At 38.6% G+C, this 15,235-nt stretch overlaps 1 protein-coding gene across 1 annotated transcript in view; it reads right to left on the bottom strand.

The window, feature by feature from the left end:
• The window catches only part of ABCA13 (ATP binding cassette subfamily A member 13), a 239,364-nt gene that overhangs the window by 43,412 nt on the left and 180,717 nt on the right, over nucleotides 1–15,235 (bottom strand). The window contains 3 exon segments of the mRNA XM_067550331.1: nucleotides 981–1,131; nucleotides 12,928–13,037; nucleotides 14,837–15,029. Of these exon segments, the coding sequence (XP_067406432.1) occupies nucleotides 981–1,131; nucleotides 12,928–13,037; nucleotides 14,837–15,029 (454 nt within the window).

Consider the following 15,235-nt stretch of genomic DNA (forward strand, 5'->3'; position numbering starts at 1 on the left):
CCACGATAATAGACGGTTAGTACAGTTGTGCTAAAAGCCTATCATAAGAAGGGAACTGTTGCTATAGGCAGATGACAGGTAATTGTAGCCAAGAGGCTTAATGCAATAATTATGTCTTAATATATTTCCCTTAGACCAATGGGAACAAATCTTCATGGTGCTCTGGCCATCTTTAATCCAAAACTGATGAGGTGGGTTGACAATACTGAACAAGTAAGGAAAAGACTGGATGCTCAATACTAAGTGGCTATCGTAAATGGTGCTTCACACTGTTTACATGGGGGCATCTGGTTAAGACCGCAAGCCGTATTCTGAGGTCCAGCCAAACTCTGCTAAGCACCGGGCCAAAGCAAAGGGGCAAATGTGGCTGCTACTAAAACTTTACCTCTCAACTTCAATCCTGGAGCAACATGAGGGATTTGTTGGGGCCTCAGGTCAGGTTACACGAGCTTTAGAGCGGCTCTAACTTGTGCCCAGCTGCAATGTCTCCCCAAAGGCCTTCCGTGGAGTTGGGACCCATCCCATGCAGCTGTACTCTGCCCACACTCCAATCCCCCAACATGCCTTCCAAGGTAAGTGGGGATTGAAAATTAGTGGTGCAGAGCTAGCTTGGAGCTTGCTAAGAAGCCATAATGGTGACCCAGGATCTGAAAGTGAAGAGGCTACATACGCAGACTTTTAATTTTAATTCATTGACGGTTTGTGGGCCTGGCATTGCTCTCACGCTGGTGTAATTACAATAACTTCAGTGAAGTTACTCTTGAGGTACACTGGGATGAGAGGAAAATCATGTTATTTTTAAAACTTCAAAAAAATTAACACATTCTGGGGGTGGGGTGAGATTCCTTATGACCAAAACTGTTAAAGACAAATGTCTAACTCAAATGGTGTGTTTTCCAGTGCAAGAAAACGAAACTGGTTTGTGAACTCTCTGGCCCAACCTTGCGCCGTTTGTTCCTCCCTAAAACATGGATTTTTACCTTATGGATATATTGTTTTGGAACTCCACGCAGGCTGCAGTAATAATAAAGATGCTCCCAGCCAGTTAGAAGGTCATCCAGGGCATCTTGCTGTGGGCAGTAGCCAATCAGAATCCCTTCAGAGCTAGCAGACAATATATCCATTTCAGACCTATTTAAAAGAAAAGCAAAAGATTTAAACACTTGAGTGGGATATTCGTTAGTACTTTAGTCCTGATGTTACTGTGTTACAGTCCTCAAGCCCAAGTATACTCACCTTCAAATTCTAAGGAGAGGGATGGGAGTATAGAATAGGCTCAGTTCCCACCTCTTTCTTCTCATTACTTTCCCTGAGATCAGCCCAGCAGCTCTCTGTGCCCTTTTCCCTTCCATTTCTTTTGCCTCTCTAATCCCACAGTCCTACCAGAAGTGCCAGAAGAGAAATGTCTGGTTTCAGTGAACTTCCCCATTCTGCAGCTGGTTTACCTCCCCAATTAGCAGCCCCAACTGGAGACAGAGCTACTTCTGGGCTCCAGGCTACAGAGTATGCACATAACCTAGTACTGTCACTTGGAGTCATCCATGCTCTGCTGCTTATCCACATGAGGTAGGAAGCAAGACAAGTCTCCTGTGCAGGCCTTGGGAAAAGCAGGAGAGAGATGGTACATCGAAACTGACTCTGCACAGGTGTACTCTCCCCCTCCACCTCATTAAAGCATCCTCATGAGATTCTTCTTTAATTCAGGAGAATGACCAGACCTGAATATATAGAACACTAAGAGCAGCCAGTCTCATATGGGCTAAGACTGGCTATGTGCCTTGTCTCAGGCAAGGCAAGCCTATACTAGCTATAAGTAGACGCATCCATAATTTACAGAGAGAGAGAATATAAATAATTCCACAGATTCAAAAGGTCTTCAGCAAATGCAAAAAACAAAAAAAGCAAAGAAATAAATATTAAATGCCTAATCGTTTAAATGATGATAGCCAGAGGGAAAAACACACTTGTCACTTATAAATTATCATCCTCATTTCAGAATTTTGGCCTCAGCTTTGTAGCTTTACAACATTACTAGAAAACGCATTTACTTCTAAGAAGCAAGCTTGATTGCAACGGTGTCTCATTACCCATAATGATGCTAAATGTACCCTTATTTATTCCTATACCTAATCCAACATTTGGTGATGCTGATTTAAATTTACAGAAAATGATTCAGACAAACAGCACAACTATAGACCTGTCAAAAAATCAAGATGCTTTTTTGTAAATCTGATGAGCTCTGGGAGGGGAAGTTAAAAAAAAAAAAAAAAAAAAGTTTTGAATTACAATATGATATTCTTTTTATTTTTCCATTGTGCTTATGTGTTGCTACGAATCTGATTAATAAGGCTGAATACACAGCAAATCATTTTGGAATGGAAAAGCAAATTTTCTTTGTGGATGGGCTACAAATGCCAAAATTGGAGAAAGCATAAAAATGTATCTGCTTATATTTTACAAGGCTCTCTTGTCTTGGGATAAAGAAGTACAAACTGTGTATTTTACATGCTGAACCATAGTATCAAAACATTTTAAATGCTCTCAAAAGTCCATTTATCATCATGTGATTCACCTTGCCGGCGACTCATTAGAATGGACTTCTTGCTCTTAATACAAAAGATATGAAACTTTAATACCTATCCTGACTTTGGATGGAATGAAGAAAGTTCACTGCATGTGGGAAGCTCTAGTAAACTCTAAAATGTGACACAACAAAATGGAAGTCAGGATTAAACGCCACCATTTACCTATGGTCAGTTCAAGGGTTGCTCTTCAAAAAAAATATATAAACATTACAGAATTTCTCCCAGCACTATTTCAAGCATATCTAAATCAAATTAAATGTTTTTTTAAAGCCATCTGCACCTTAGGGCATGGATTTACTAATGTGGACTACGTTTGCATAAATTGGCAGAGGCACTGGATTCCTACCATAATGAACTCTGACATGCAAAAATTCTATTTATAGTGAATTCCTTCCTAGGCACCAAAGACATTCTAAGTGATACACAGAGCAACTTCAAACTAAGACTAATGGAGTAGAGCAATACAAACCTTCCTTTTGGCACAGTTGCTCCTTTTGGAGCACTAAATTCTTGAGTCAATAGCACACACATAAGAGACCAAATTATGTTGGGAAAACTTTGATAATGTCTGAAAACAGGCAGGAGGAAAAGATCACCTATAGAAGTAAAATAACAAACATTCAAAACATTCTTCATTAACTATCTGTTTGAGTGACAGAACCTCAATAGGGATGCATTTTAACTAGTTTTTGGGTTTTTTTAATTAGGGAAATAGAACCCATTTAGAGTCCCTGGTTCCATTGATTTTCCAAGACCGTATCAGTGTCGGGCATCCAGTTAAACATAAAGACCTAGAAATACAGGGGGTCCCTATGGTGAAGCATAACTTCCATAAAAGAGGAACACATTGCAAAGTTGTTGTTGTTTGAAAACATTTTGCCATGTTGCCTTGCACACTTTGGCCCTGATCCTGCATTTAGATCAGCTAGTGCAGATCTTGTACCCATGTGAAGTCCTAATGGGTACAAAGGTCCTTGGCTAGCAGATCCAATAGTAAGATTAGGGTCTTTGTTTTGTTTCTACTTCTGGAGGCCTTTAGCTGTTTACAAGACAGAAGAATGTCATATATGCTTCTACAGAGGACCAGAAGACATTTGAGGTGGTGGGTGTTTGAGACTTTAGTGTTATGTACTGTTCTTTCCCCAGTACAGTATAAGCAATCTCCCTCACTGGAATCTCCAAATCAAAATGACTGGAGGATGAGTGCTTTCTAGCTTTGCCCTATACTTTTGGTGCATGCTGAAAAAGCTGGTTAATCAAAAAGACAGCTTAGTTTTCAAATGTACTACAGACCTGAGGAAGGAAACCCCCATTCCTCATCTCTTTAAAATAAATTGACCTCCAAGGAAAACTCATCTTTCCATTTTACTTTCATGTGTACAGGAGAAATTAGCATTCCACCTGTTAATATGGTGTTATGCCAAAAATTCCCCTCAGTATATGATGTACTGTAAAGGGTTTTGCATTCAAACCATAATTATCCTTAATTTATATTTTAAGGTTATTAGTTGCATTAATTGTATTCTCCTCCTCCCTCACTGCAGACACATATAATATGCATGATGTAATTAGGCCATCCATGATAATGAGAAAAAGAGCAGAAAGAGAAAATGCACTTGATTTTATATATGAAGAAAGATTCCACAATGACAGAGTCCAGCCTTACTCTGTCCATAGCAGTTGTATACATCCATAGGCACAGTATTTCTCTGCATAATACCAAAACTATAAAGGCAGTAATATGGAACTCTACATCTACATTGCAGCTTTCATCTAAATTGCTTTAAAAACTTCAATGATCTATGGTGGTTACCCTTTAAACTTGTCAGTAGCTTTAGGCAATACCTCAGAAAACTGCAGATCCTGAAATAAAATTAATTATCTAGGCAATCTCTACAGTAAGTATAGGGAAATTTAGGCAATGCTCCAAATACTGAGGAAACCTTATCTAATGCAGAACTAGTGAGACTTATGGTTGAATGTTTTAATAAAGTAGCACTTACCTCTTTTATAGCCCTTTCATTCACAGATTGCAAAGCATTTACAAAAAAGGCATTGGTATCTTCATTTTACAGATAAGGAAACTGAGGCATGAAAAGCAACAAGGTCACACACTGATTCAGTGACATGACAGAGAATAAAGCACAAATGTAAAAAGTTTTTAGACAAAGGGGGCTAATTCCCCACTGTGTCACTCCTGTTTTATGCTTGTGGCACTCCATTGTTTTCTCCATTTTGTAAGACAAAAAGATGTCATGTAAATGGACTTCACTTTTTATCCTTTAACCCCGCTCTGCAGATGCCTGGACATTGATATGAAAAAGAAGCAGAACTCGTATATGAATGTAGCAGCCTAGATAGGATTTTGAGAGTGGGTGACTTTCTCCATACACCTGCATTCAGGAGCAACTCTGCCACACCCAGGTGACCAGGGTGCTCGTGGTATACTGAACCCTGGATTAAAAGGCCCTTCTCCTGAAGGGAGAGACAACAAGGGTGTTCTATAGAGATTCAGCAACTCTGCTAATCAAGGCCTTGCAGTACTTGCTCACCTAAAGAAGAATTTATTAATTGATTGGCTGCTGGGCTCAAAATTTCTTTGGCTAGCAGGGCTGGAGAGAATACTGAGGAAACCATAAGTTTCTGTGGAACCTAAGCAGCCAATCTTCAATGCAAGCAAAAAGTCCAGTCTACCAGGAGACACCATTGACAAAAGACTTGTGGTTTCTTCTTCACTGACATTTAGAAGATGTAATTTCTATTGCAACAGAACTGCCTGCTCTGGCAAGCTAACAGGAAAAATAAGAACTCTTCTTTGTGAAGCACTGTTACACTATACCAATCCTGACTGAAGGAGTTGTGGGGGAAATTCCCTAAAACATCACATATAACACAAGAACATTGGTCTTTTTCCATTTCTATCTGCTGGTAGGAGGGAATTACTCCATTCCCTGAGTTACCAAAAGAGGAACATTGGGTAAAGTTTAAGAAAAGATAAATAGGTGGAAAACAATTCAATTAACTGATCCGAAGAGGCTGAGAGAAAATCCTTTTTGTGGTCGTAAGAGCCAGCCTACACAAAGTGAATGGCACAATGGTTAGTCAATATGCAGCTATTTGACATGCATCCGTTTTCTGGGAAGATCCTCAAAGTCCTGTTTGATGTGCAAGCACTGAGTGATTACATGAAGGAAAGAAAAAGGATATATTTCAATTGTTCTTCAGACTTCAAAGGAAAGACAAAAGGGATAAGAATCAGAAACCAAATGCAAAAGTTCAGCCACTCAAACAGTTGTGGCTCAAAGAGGCAGTTCAGGGTACGTGCTTTCTGGGATAGACAAAGGGTACTAGAGACTTCAGAGCCTAGTAAGAAATAATGTCTGTAAGTGAAATTAACTTCTAACTACAGAAGGCCAGATCCTCAGCTGGTGTAAATTAGTGTCATTCCATTTGATTCAATGAAGCAAGGCATTTTTGCACCAGCTGAGGACTTGGCCCAGACTCTTTCACCATAGTTAGCCAGAAAAGTGCTTTACTTATCTCTTTTCACTCTCCCACATTTACATGCCTTTTTCTATGCATCCCCTGGTGTCTGGAACACCCCCTTTGATATAGGGAATTGAGCAAAGACTATCTAGCCCTAAATAAACAAAGAAAATAAGAACAGATTTCTAAGAATATATTTAGTAATAGAACTTGTGGGGAATGGTTTTCCCATTCTGAGAAAATTTTTGAGATTATTTTCTACATTTTTTTCCCTCCTACCACATTGGGATGGAAAAGTCAAAATCTCAAAAACATCCACACCTAGATATTCTGAAGACAATTGGTTCAGGTCAACTGAAGTGTTTCATTTAGATAATTTCTAAATGGTTCAGTGTTGAGCTTTTTATTATTTGTTTATTTTAAACCATAAATCAAGTTTTTAAAATAAATAGTTTAAAACAGAACTTTTGCGTTCAAAAAGTGTCAAAACAAGAGATTTGGACAACTTTGGAACTTTTTTTTTCAAAAATGTGTCTAAAGTGGAAATGTGTTGAAACTTACCCTTTCCTTAAAAAAAAAAAATTCAGCTTCAACAAATCAGCATTTTTGACAGAAAATTTTTAGTCAAAAAATTGCCGACCAGCTCTAAGTAGTTAAGAGAATATGAAGGGTAACCTACATATATATATATATATATATATATGCATTATCAGACGACAAAATAGCTACACAATTACATATTGTTATTATCCTTTTTCAAATGGTAAAGAACTGCCTAGCTCCCACATTGGAGGCAGCAGAGTCTAGCAGCTAAAGCATGGGCCTATTCCAACCTCTGTATCTAATTTTCTATATAAAGTCTCTGTGTCTTGGTCATCTCATCTGTAAATGGGATGATAATACTTCTATATTGTAAAATGCTTTGAGAAAGTTCAGAGAGCGAGGAGAAAGGCTTTATAAAAGCGCAAAATGGCTTTGCAAAAGTGTTGTGGAGTGTATGAAAGAAAAACAAACAAGCAAAGCGGTCTCACTGAAGTCAGTGAGGATAAAGTTTTGACCCACAGTTGTTTTATCACCAGTCTTTAACTCAGACTATGTCTACACTTGCCACCAAATTCGGCGGCAGTCAACAGGAGATACTTGCATATCTATCTCACGTTGACTTCCTAACTTCTACTTACCGCAGTGTCTTCAGTTCACTGTGCTAACGGGAAATTCCCTCCCATCGACGCAGCATTACTCCACCTGGCAGAGGTGGATTAGTAGTGTCGATTTCTGGGTCAATTGAGCGGGTCTCCACTTCCTCTCAATCGATCTGGATAAACCGATCTGACAGTGGAGAATTTGCTGCCATCGGTGTAGGCATAGCCCCAGTGCCCCTTGAAATGTTCCAGCAAATCTTCATACTCCTGCATGCCCAGAAAGTGTGCCCCAGGCTGTCCCAGCACATATCAAAAAAGACCATATGGGGAATTTACACAAATTGACCCATTAACTTCAGGGAGACTAGTGAAGAGCCAGGCAACCAGGATTTGGCCCTCTATGTTATGAATAGAATTTGGACATTTAAGGGCTGATTTTTCAAGGTGCTCAGCACCCAAAGTTCCCATTGGCCTGAAAGCTCAGCACCTCTGAAAATCTGCCCCTTGCTGTTCTGGGAGATTTGTTTTACTATTGATACTAATTTGCTCTTAGTTTCATTTTTGCAACTTCTTTCCGGCAGTAAAGGCAGTGATATAATCCAGTACTTCCACTGGCTTCAGACAGATAAATTCCATTAATTAGTCAAAAACGAAATACAAATTTACAAATCACAAAAGCAGTTAGGAACTCCATTGTGCTGATAACTGCACATTTGATTCAGTGCATACTAATACTCAATTAACATTATAAAAAAAACCAGGTTAAAAATATAATTAATGTAACTATCGCTTAGTTATAATTAAACTAATTATACTGATATACAGTGTTACAACAGCCATCTCAGCCATTATATTGATGCAAATTTATTCTGCTTTTGAAGTAAAGCTATTTGAATTACATTTTTAATTATTTATCAAGCTGAATAGCATAGCCATGAAAACAGCCCCAGTTCTGGCTGAAAAGAAGTACAGTACATTCCCCTTTTTAGAGAGGTACCCTCTGGCCTTATGAACATCTAATCCAAGAACTGAGATAAAAAATGATTTCTAGTTCAAATATGAATGGGAGTTGCTTTAACAGAGAAATTCTCTATACATTGGAATGTATGGGAGAGAAATCAGTCATGTTAGGAGTGTCAAACATTGATTACTTTACTCACTGGCTTCCATGGAACAATTTGTACCCATCCTATCTAATCTTTGTCAATAGGACAAATCCAATTCAGCAAACCACTGAAACACAGGCTTTGCCTTAGGCACAGGCTTAGTTCACGACTATTTAGCAACACATTCAAACACAAGCATGTGCTGAGAATTAACCTTAAGTAACAGGGAGGTAAGATCCAAAGAAACTATCAAGTTCTCTTATGCTGGTTTGTGGCTAATACTTGAAAATGCTTTGTCATGCTCCTAAGAGATGTTTGTCTAGCCCTCTTCAGCAGCAGGAGCTGTGTGTTATAGACAGCCCTTGAGACTGGTTGGAACAAAGTAAAGAAGGATAACTGAGTTGGGGGGAACAAGGTGGCTATCCAACATAAATAAGAAAATCAGTACAGATGTACATTGTTTGTTTGTGTGGCATGGCAGCGATATGTAGTTTGTAACAGTGACATCTAAATGTGGGAACTATGGTCTCCTGTCTTTCTGTTTACACATGCTAGGTAAGTGTGTGCTTTTAAGAAGTATATGTTACACACAATCATATTCCTTATAGCATAAGAGTCCAATACCATATGGTTGAAAACTGATGGCTACGATAAACAGATATTGTTGAAAAACTGGACACGTGGCCAGATTTTCCTAGTGTTTTTATAGTGACATTATTTATAAAATAGGTAAGGACATTTGGGTTTTTTAATATGATAATTATTTTAATTGTGTCCTGTACTGCCTTTTTAATTTCCAACCTCTGTCAATAAGCATTGAAGTATTCCATTAACACAGTGTTTCATTTCCACACCTTCCAGAGTGACTGCCTGTGGTATTGTTCCTTGGCTTTAGTCAGTATTAGGCTTCCAATAACTCTAAATGGGAGGCATTACCTGTATACAATAATTGTTTTTCTATATAATTTGGATGGCTGTGTCACAGAGTTATGCCAGTGCTAATGAGTTGCACACAATATAAAGAAGGCAAAACCATTTTTAAGTAGTACATTGCTATTATTGTGTCATGTTTGATTGTAATTACTGCTAAATTTGTATTATTTCTCTTTCTGGAGTATTTTTATTAGGGTGGTTAATTACAACTAGAATGTAGTAATAAAAGGTTATTATTTGCCTACAGCCTTCTCATCTGAGGAGGAATACTAAAATAAAAGATTTCATTATTTGGTGGACTTACTGTGCGCCTTCGACATAACAAATATATTTCAGTAGGAAACTCAATAAAACCTAAAAATGTAAAACAGTAAATGCACAGGGACCACTTGAAATACACATCTACTTTGCGCTGCATTAAAGAAATAGTATAGTAATAAAAATTATGGAACAAATACATCTCTGAGAAGATGCCACTGAAGACAGTGGAATTTCAGGAAAGATGAATTTGGTTGTTTACTTAAAAACAAATGACTGCTCTGTGTTATCAATAACCGCTTGTATTATTAAAACTGAATGGCATTTTAAAATATTTACTTTCCACTATTTAATGCATTTCACCAAACTTGAATAGTAAAACTCGAGAGGTCAATTTTCTCTTTGTTTCTCATGTGCTACCACAAAGCTTTTGGGTTTGGATTTCCAAAACGTAAAATAATTTTCAATGTTTGAGTTTTTTTAAATACAAGAAAAATACTTCCTTTCATATTACATTTTGCAAATCCTCTGTCTTGTTGTTTAAAAAAAATTTACAGTGAAGATTTCCAAATGTTTTTGGAACGTGTTTTTGGATGCCCAATCTGATACACCTTAAGGAGCTTTATTTTTAGAGAGTGGATGGGTATGAGGCACTTTCTGAAAATAATGACCCTTTAAGGTGTATCAAGTCAGGTACCACAAAATAGAGGTACCCCAAAATCACCAGGTACTTTTGAAAATCTTGCCTTACATTTCTGGGCCAAAACAATGGACCATCGGCATAAAGTTGTCAGGTAAAATTCAATCCTGGTGTTACACTGCCTTGAATTACTCCAGGGGTGCATTTGGTCATTTCTGACTTTCCTTATTTCAAATTGCATGAATATATTACAATGTAAAGGCATGTAGGAAAACATGGAATTGTTTGTTCAAGCACCTCTTGAGAGCTGTTTCAGGATATTTTTTCAAGTTATCTTTTCCTTTGAGTTATATCCATTAGATTATCAATTAGCTATACCAATAACTTCACACGTCTATAGAAGCCCAGGACAGAGAGGGCTAAGCAACATCTGACTGTGCAGGAAGGTTTCAGCTTCAGCTTCTTTCTTCATAGTGCATAGGTATTGACCACTCAAAGTAACAGTTTTACATGTCCTTCATGAGATAAACTTTAGCTAGACGGTTTGCTGAAATAGGAGGTTTGCAGAATCTTCCCAAGAAAAAGATGAAAACACTTGGAGATACAGGATGTGTGTTCATTTCAATCATTCAATGTGGGCAAGATTGTGTCTTTAAGCCCCTGACATTGTTGTCTATCTGTGGCTGCTTCCAGTGGCTTAGTACTTGAAAGGGTTGGCAGCCTGAACTGCCACTGCTGCATGGGTTTCCCACCCACAAGCTCTGCTAGCCAGTGAGGGTGGAGTGCAATGCAGAGTCCCACCCCGCTCTCTTCAGTAGCAGGAATGCCTGGGCCTTGAACAGCCTTGGCCAGTGGGGCAGGGGGAAGATGAGGGAAAAGAGAAGGCTTTTTGTACTCACTCCAGTCTCCTCTTGCCCCTATACTGCTCTAGCCTATATAACAGCCCAAAGACTATTCATGCACAAATTGAATGCAGCCACCTTTTCCCATTTCTTTATACTTGCACATTTTTCCTCAGTAAACAGACCTTCAATCTTAGGAGGAAAACAAGATTTCTGATGTAACAAAAACAACTGAGTGCACGTAGAGTCCTCAGAGAACATCTTTCACTGCACAGCACATTTGAGGAACAGAAGCCTTTCCACGATTCAGTGAACTTTCAGTGTTGTTTTTGCCTCTAAATACTTAAATGTGATAGCTTAAGAGACAGGATTTGATCACTGTCATTCCATATTCAATAATTGTTAGTTGAAACTGCAGTTCAGAAACATCCAGAACTGGGAAATGTTTATGACACTCCCAAATAGAAAACAGCTACTAAAATAACTAAAAATTGCACGTTTCCTTTGGATGGCATTTCTTGTTTAGCTTGGTGGTTTGAGGCGGTTCTATTCATGTTCTTTTAAACTGGATGAATTGGTAATTACATAAAAAAGACTGATAGATCAAGCACTAAACCTTAGCTCAAGTGATACACAAACCATGGCCCCCCAGCTTACTGGCTTTTCAATTTCACCAACAATTCCATCTGCTCACATCCAGCATCAGAAAATTACTAGAAGCAGTGTAGGAAAGCTAGACTGAATGCTGCCTGGGGAATCTCCAGGCAATGTATATCCACTGAAGAGAGTATGGCTGGAGAAAAGAGAATGTGGCCAGACTGCTGCTGTGGTCCAGTGATCCTCACCTGTCAGAACATTCTCCCAAAGCTATTCTAAGTGGCTTCTTGGGAAATTCTGAATGCCTCACGGCACCAGCCAGCTTTGGTGGAGGACTAGGGGAGTGAAAGTGCACACAGTCACATATCACTATTAATTTCTTCTTAACACTTGTCCTGGTATTATATCCACACATTCTCCCAATAGACTCTACAAGGCTGTATACCTGACTTACGGCTACATCTTCCTCAATGTCACCAGCCTGTTCTAATATTGCAGTTTTGAGGACACGGAAATATAAACACATGCTTTATATATTCAAGTTTACAGATTTTTTCATTTAACTATGATATACCTCTTATGTCACCTCTTAGTGTCCTCTTTCAATTATAATACCCTAATCTGTTCAATCACTCCCCATCTAAAAGTATTTCCTTTCGGTTTCTAGAGATCTTTGCATTTTTAATGTTTATTTTTGTTTGTGTTGCCCTTTTTTTTTTTTTTTAAAAAACACATTTTACATTTAATTGATTGGAAAAAAAAACATTGTAAATGAAGAGCACCAAAATCAAGGCAATAGGTATACCCAGGGTTAACAAATCCATGCAGGCGGGAACAGTGTCCCCATTAATATGTAATACCCCTACTCTTCCTGGTCACCTCTGCACTTGCTGATTAATTCGTGAATCTGGAGGTTTCCCCAAAACATTAGACATTAACACTCCTGAGTCCTGCTAAGGAGCCAACAATTAAAAATGTTTGGTCTTGTATTGATTTAGTGGGATGTGCACGTGTGTACTTGAAGATTATGTGCTGACATTTTCTACTTCCCACTCTATTGCTATCGAACCAACCCATTCCCAATTAACTGAGTTGCCAGACAGGATTAAATAATGTTAAAATGCTTAACCCAATCAGCTGGCTTTAATAGCTGCCCCTCCCGCACACTCCCCCACAATAGACATTGTAACAATAATGTGGTGTGCGGTAAATTGTCAAAGCATTAAGACCACTCCCTGAAACACAGTACATAGAGCTGTCAGCATGCTGAGGCTTTCCTAGTTTTGATCATGAACCTCATCAAGGAACAGTATTCTGATCGAGCTCTATGCTATTTACCCTGTAGGAGTCCTGATAACAGCACGACCCCCAGATGGGGCGATGTCTCCAGTCAGCATCTTAAATGTTGTGCTTTTCCCAGCTCCATTTGCTCCCAGGAGTCCGAAGCACTAACAGGAGAGGGGGAAAAAGGTAATCATTATCTCTGCAGTGATATCATAACTAACAACATTGACCTTGCATCATCTTTTTGTTTTTTTACTCCTGGCCTAGTTGTGTAGAGAACATGTGCGTCTATGTGCATATTTCAAAATCTCTTTAGTAACACAGGAATTCATATATATATATGCATTGTTATATGTATAAAAATTTTCATATATTATATAAATATATAAAATGTGTGTGTGTGTGTGTGTGTGTGTGTGTGTGTGTGTGTGTGTGTGTGTGTAAAAACAAACACTACACATACACACCAAAGCTAACATCAACTTTTCTAAGGTTTCTTGAAAAAGGAATTCAGTGAAATTAAACGGAAAAGGCAATGTAATAAAAAAAGCTATTCTGATCATTGTGATTAAAACACCCAAGAATTGCTATTTCCATTTTGCAAAAAACTACTTAGACATTTAGGACCCTGTGTGTCATCCAAAGTCCTATTCAGTAAACACATTTAGTTATCTACGGTATTATAAGCAATTGAATTATTTCCCTGTGTGGGTATGGTTTTCACCTTTATCCCCCTTTCTGGATGATGGTACTTAGGAAGGAGTGAATGGCTATTGGCCAATTTTAACCCTCTTGAAGAATATTTTTTGGAATCTGGGAAAGGAACCCAAAATTTTGAGGTTCACATTTTGCCATTTCCCATTTTGCTGACAGACAGTGACTAAGCTGGCGGCAAATATACCACACTTAAGGTCCTTGCCTACTGGATGGGGGGGGAGATGATACACACACACACACACACAAAATGATGGTTCCACCATCTGGCCCAGTGTTCCTTCTGTAGACAAAGCTGGGGTGTTCAGCTCACATTTCCCAAGAAAATTCTCCTTTCGACTGAAGGGAATAACAGTGAGTCTTCTTGTTGACACCATGACAACAAAAGATAAGGGTGTGAGTAGCTTACCAGCCTCAGAAAATGATGAAGGGCACAGAGTGTTGAGGGGCAAGATTTAGGATCTAGTGGGTGGGAATCTACATCTTCATTCTCCTGCCCTGAGTCTGAATAAGGGCAGGAGTGGACTTCAGTATTTCTTTCTCCTTTCTTTCTCCTTCAGTATTTCTTTCTCCTTTCCCTCCCTCCCCACCCACAACTATAACCTCCAACTGTTTGCACCTGTTTGCAGAAATTCCTAACTCTTCAATCTAGACCCCTGGAAGCAGAGGACTAGTTTTAATAAGCCTGGCTACAAAATCTAGGAGTTATTCACCACAGAAACATGACCTCCTGAAAATTTTATCAGGGCTCAGTTCTGTTTATACACTTCACAGTAAAGCTCGCAAAGCTTGCAAAGTCTTTCATCAGGGTTTATCATCCGGAGCTGGTTATGCAATCAGTTTTGTAAAACCTCATTAGGAACAGCTCAGGTTCAAAAGTACAAATCTGAACCACATGGAATCAAGGAGTCAAAGCTCTTTCACTAGAACCAACTGAGCTCCAGTATACCTACTGCTAGGACAGTTTTCAGACTGTATAATCTGTTTCAGTAAAATTTCTTCGGGACAGAGAGTTTACAGACATATCTGATAGAATTTACAAACACCTACAATTAAAGATGATCCCAGAATCCTCTATTACAACCTGCAATGTTTTGTAAGGCTTCTGCTAGCAATGACAGAGCTTTGATTTGAGACTTTCTCAACATGCCTGAACAATTGCTCATGATTACGCAATTGTTTGGTTGTTTTGTTTTGCTTTTTTTAAAAAAAGAAGAGAAATGAAAAGGAAAGAACTAGAACCCTTTACCTCTCCCCTTGGTATTCCCAAGCTAATGTCTTTCACAGCAGTGTTCCTCTTACTGAAGACTTGGTAACATTTCCGGAGATTGTAGAGTAGAAGGATATCATTTTGAGTTCTTCCACCAAAAACCCTCTTTCTTTCCATTTTTACATCCCTGTCTTCTGAAGGATTGACTGTGCTGCTGATGGAACAGTGACTCCTAAGAAAAGGTCACAATAAATGACAAATTACACACTGTCATTTAATGGATTACTAAAAAGGAACACTTTTCTGCTTATTAGAGCCGGCAGGGAAAACAACTTTTAGTTTTGTCAATATTTTTGGGATTTCAGAGAAAAAATTCATCCCAAATCGGAACAAAAAGGCCCAAACTCAAAAATTTTAATGGAACCGAAATATATTTTG

Source organism: Emydura macquarii, unplaced genomic scaffold (genome assembly GCF_026122565.2).
Source record: "Emydura macquarii macquarii isolate MOO-44397 ecotype Brisbane River unplaced genomic scaffold, CSIRO-AGI_Emac_v2 contig_1263, whole genome shotgun sequence".
Lineage (NCBI taxonomy): Eukaryota > Metazoa > Chordata > Testudines > Chelidae > Emydura > Emydura macquarii.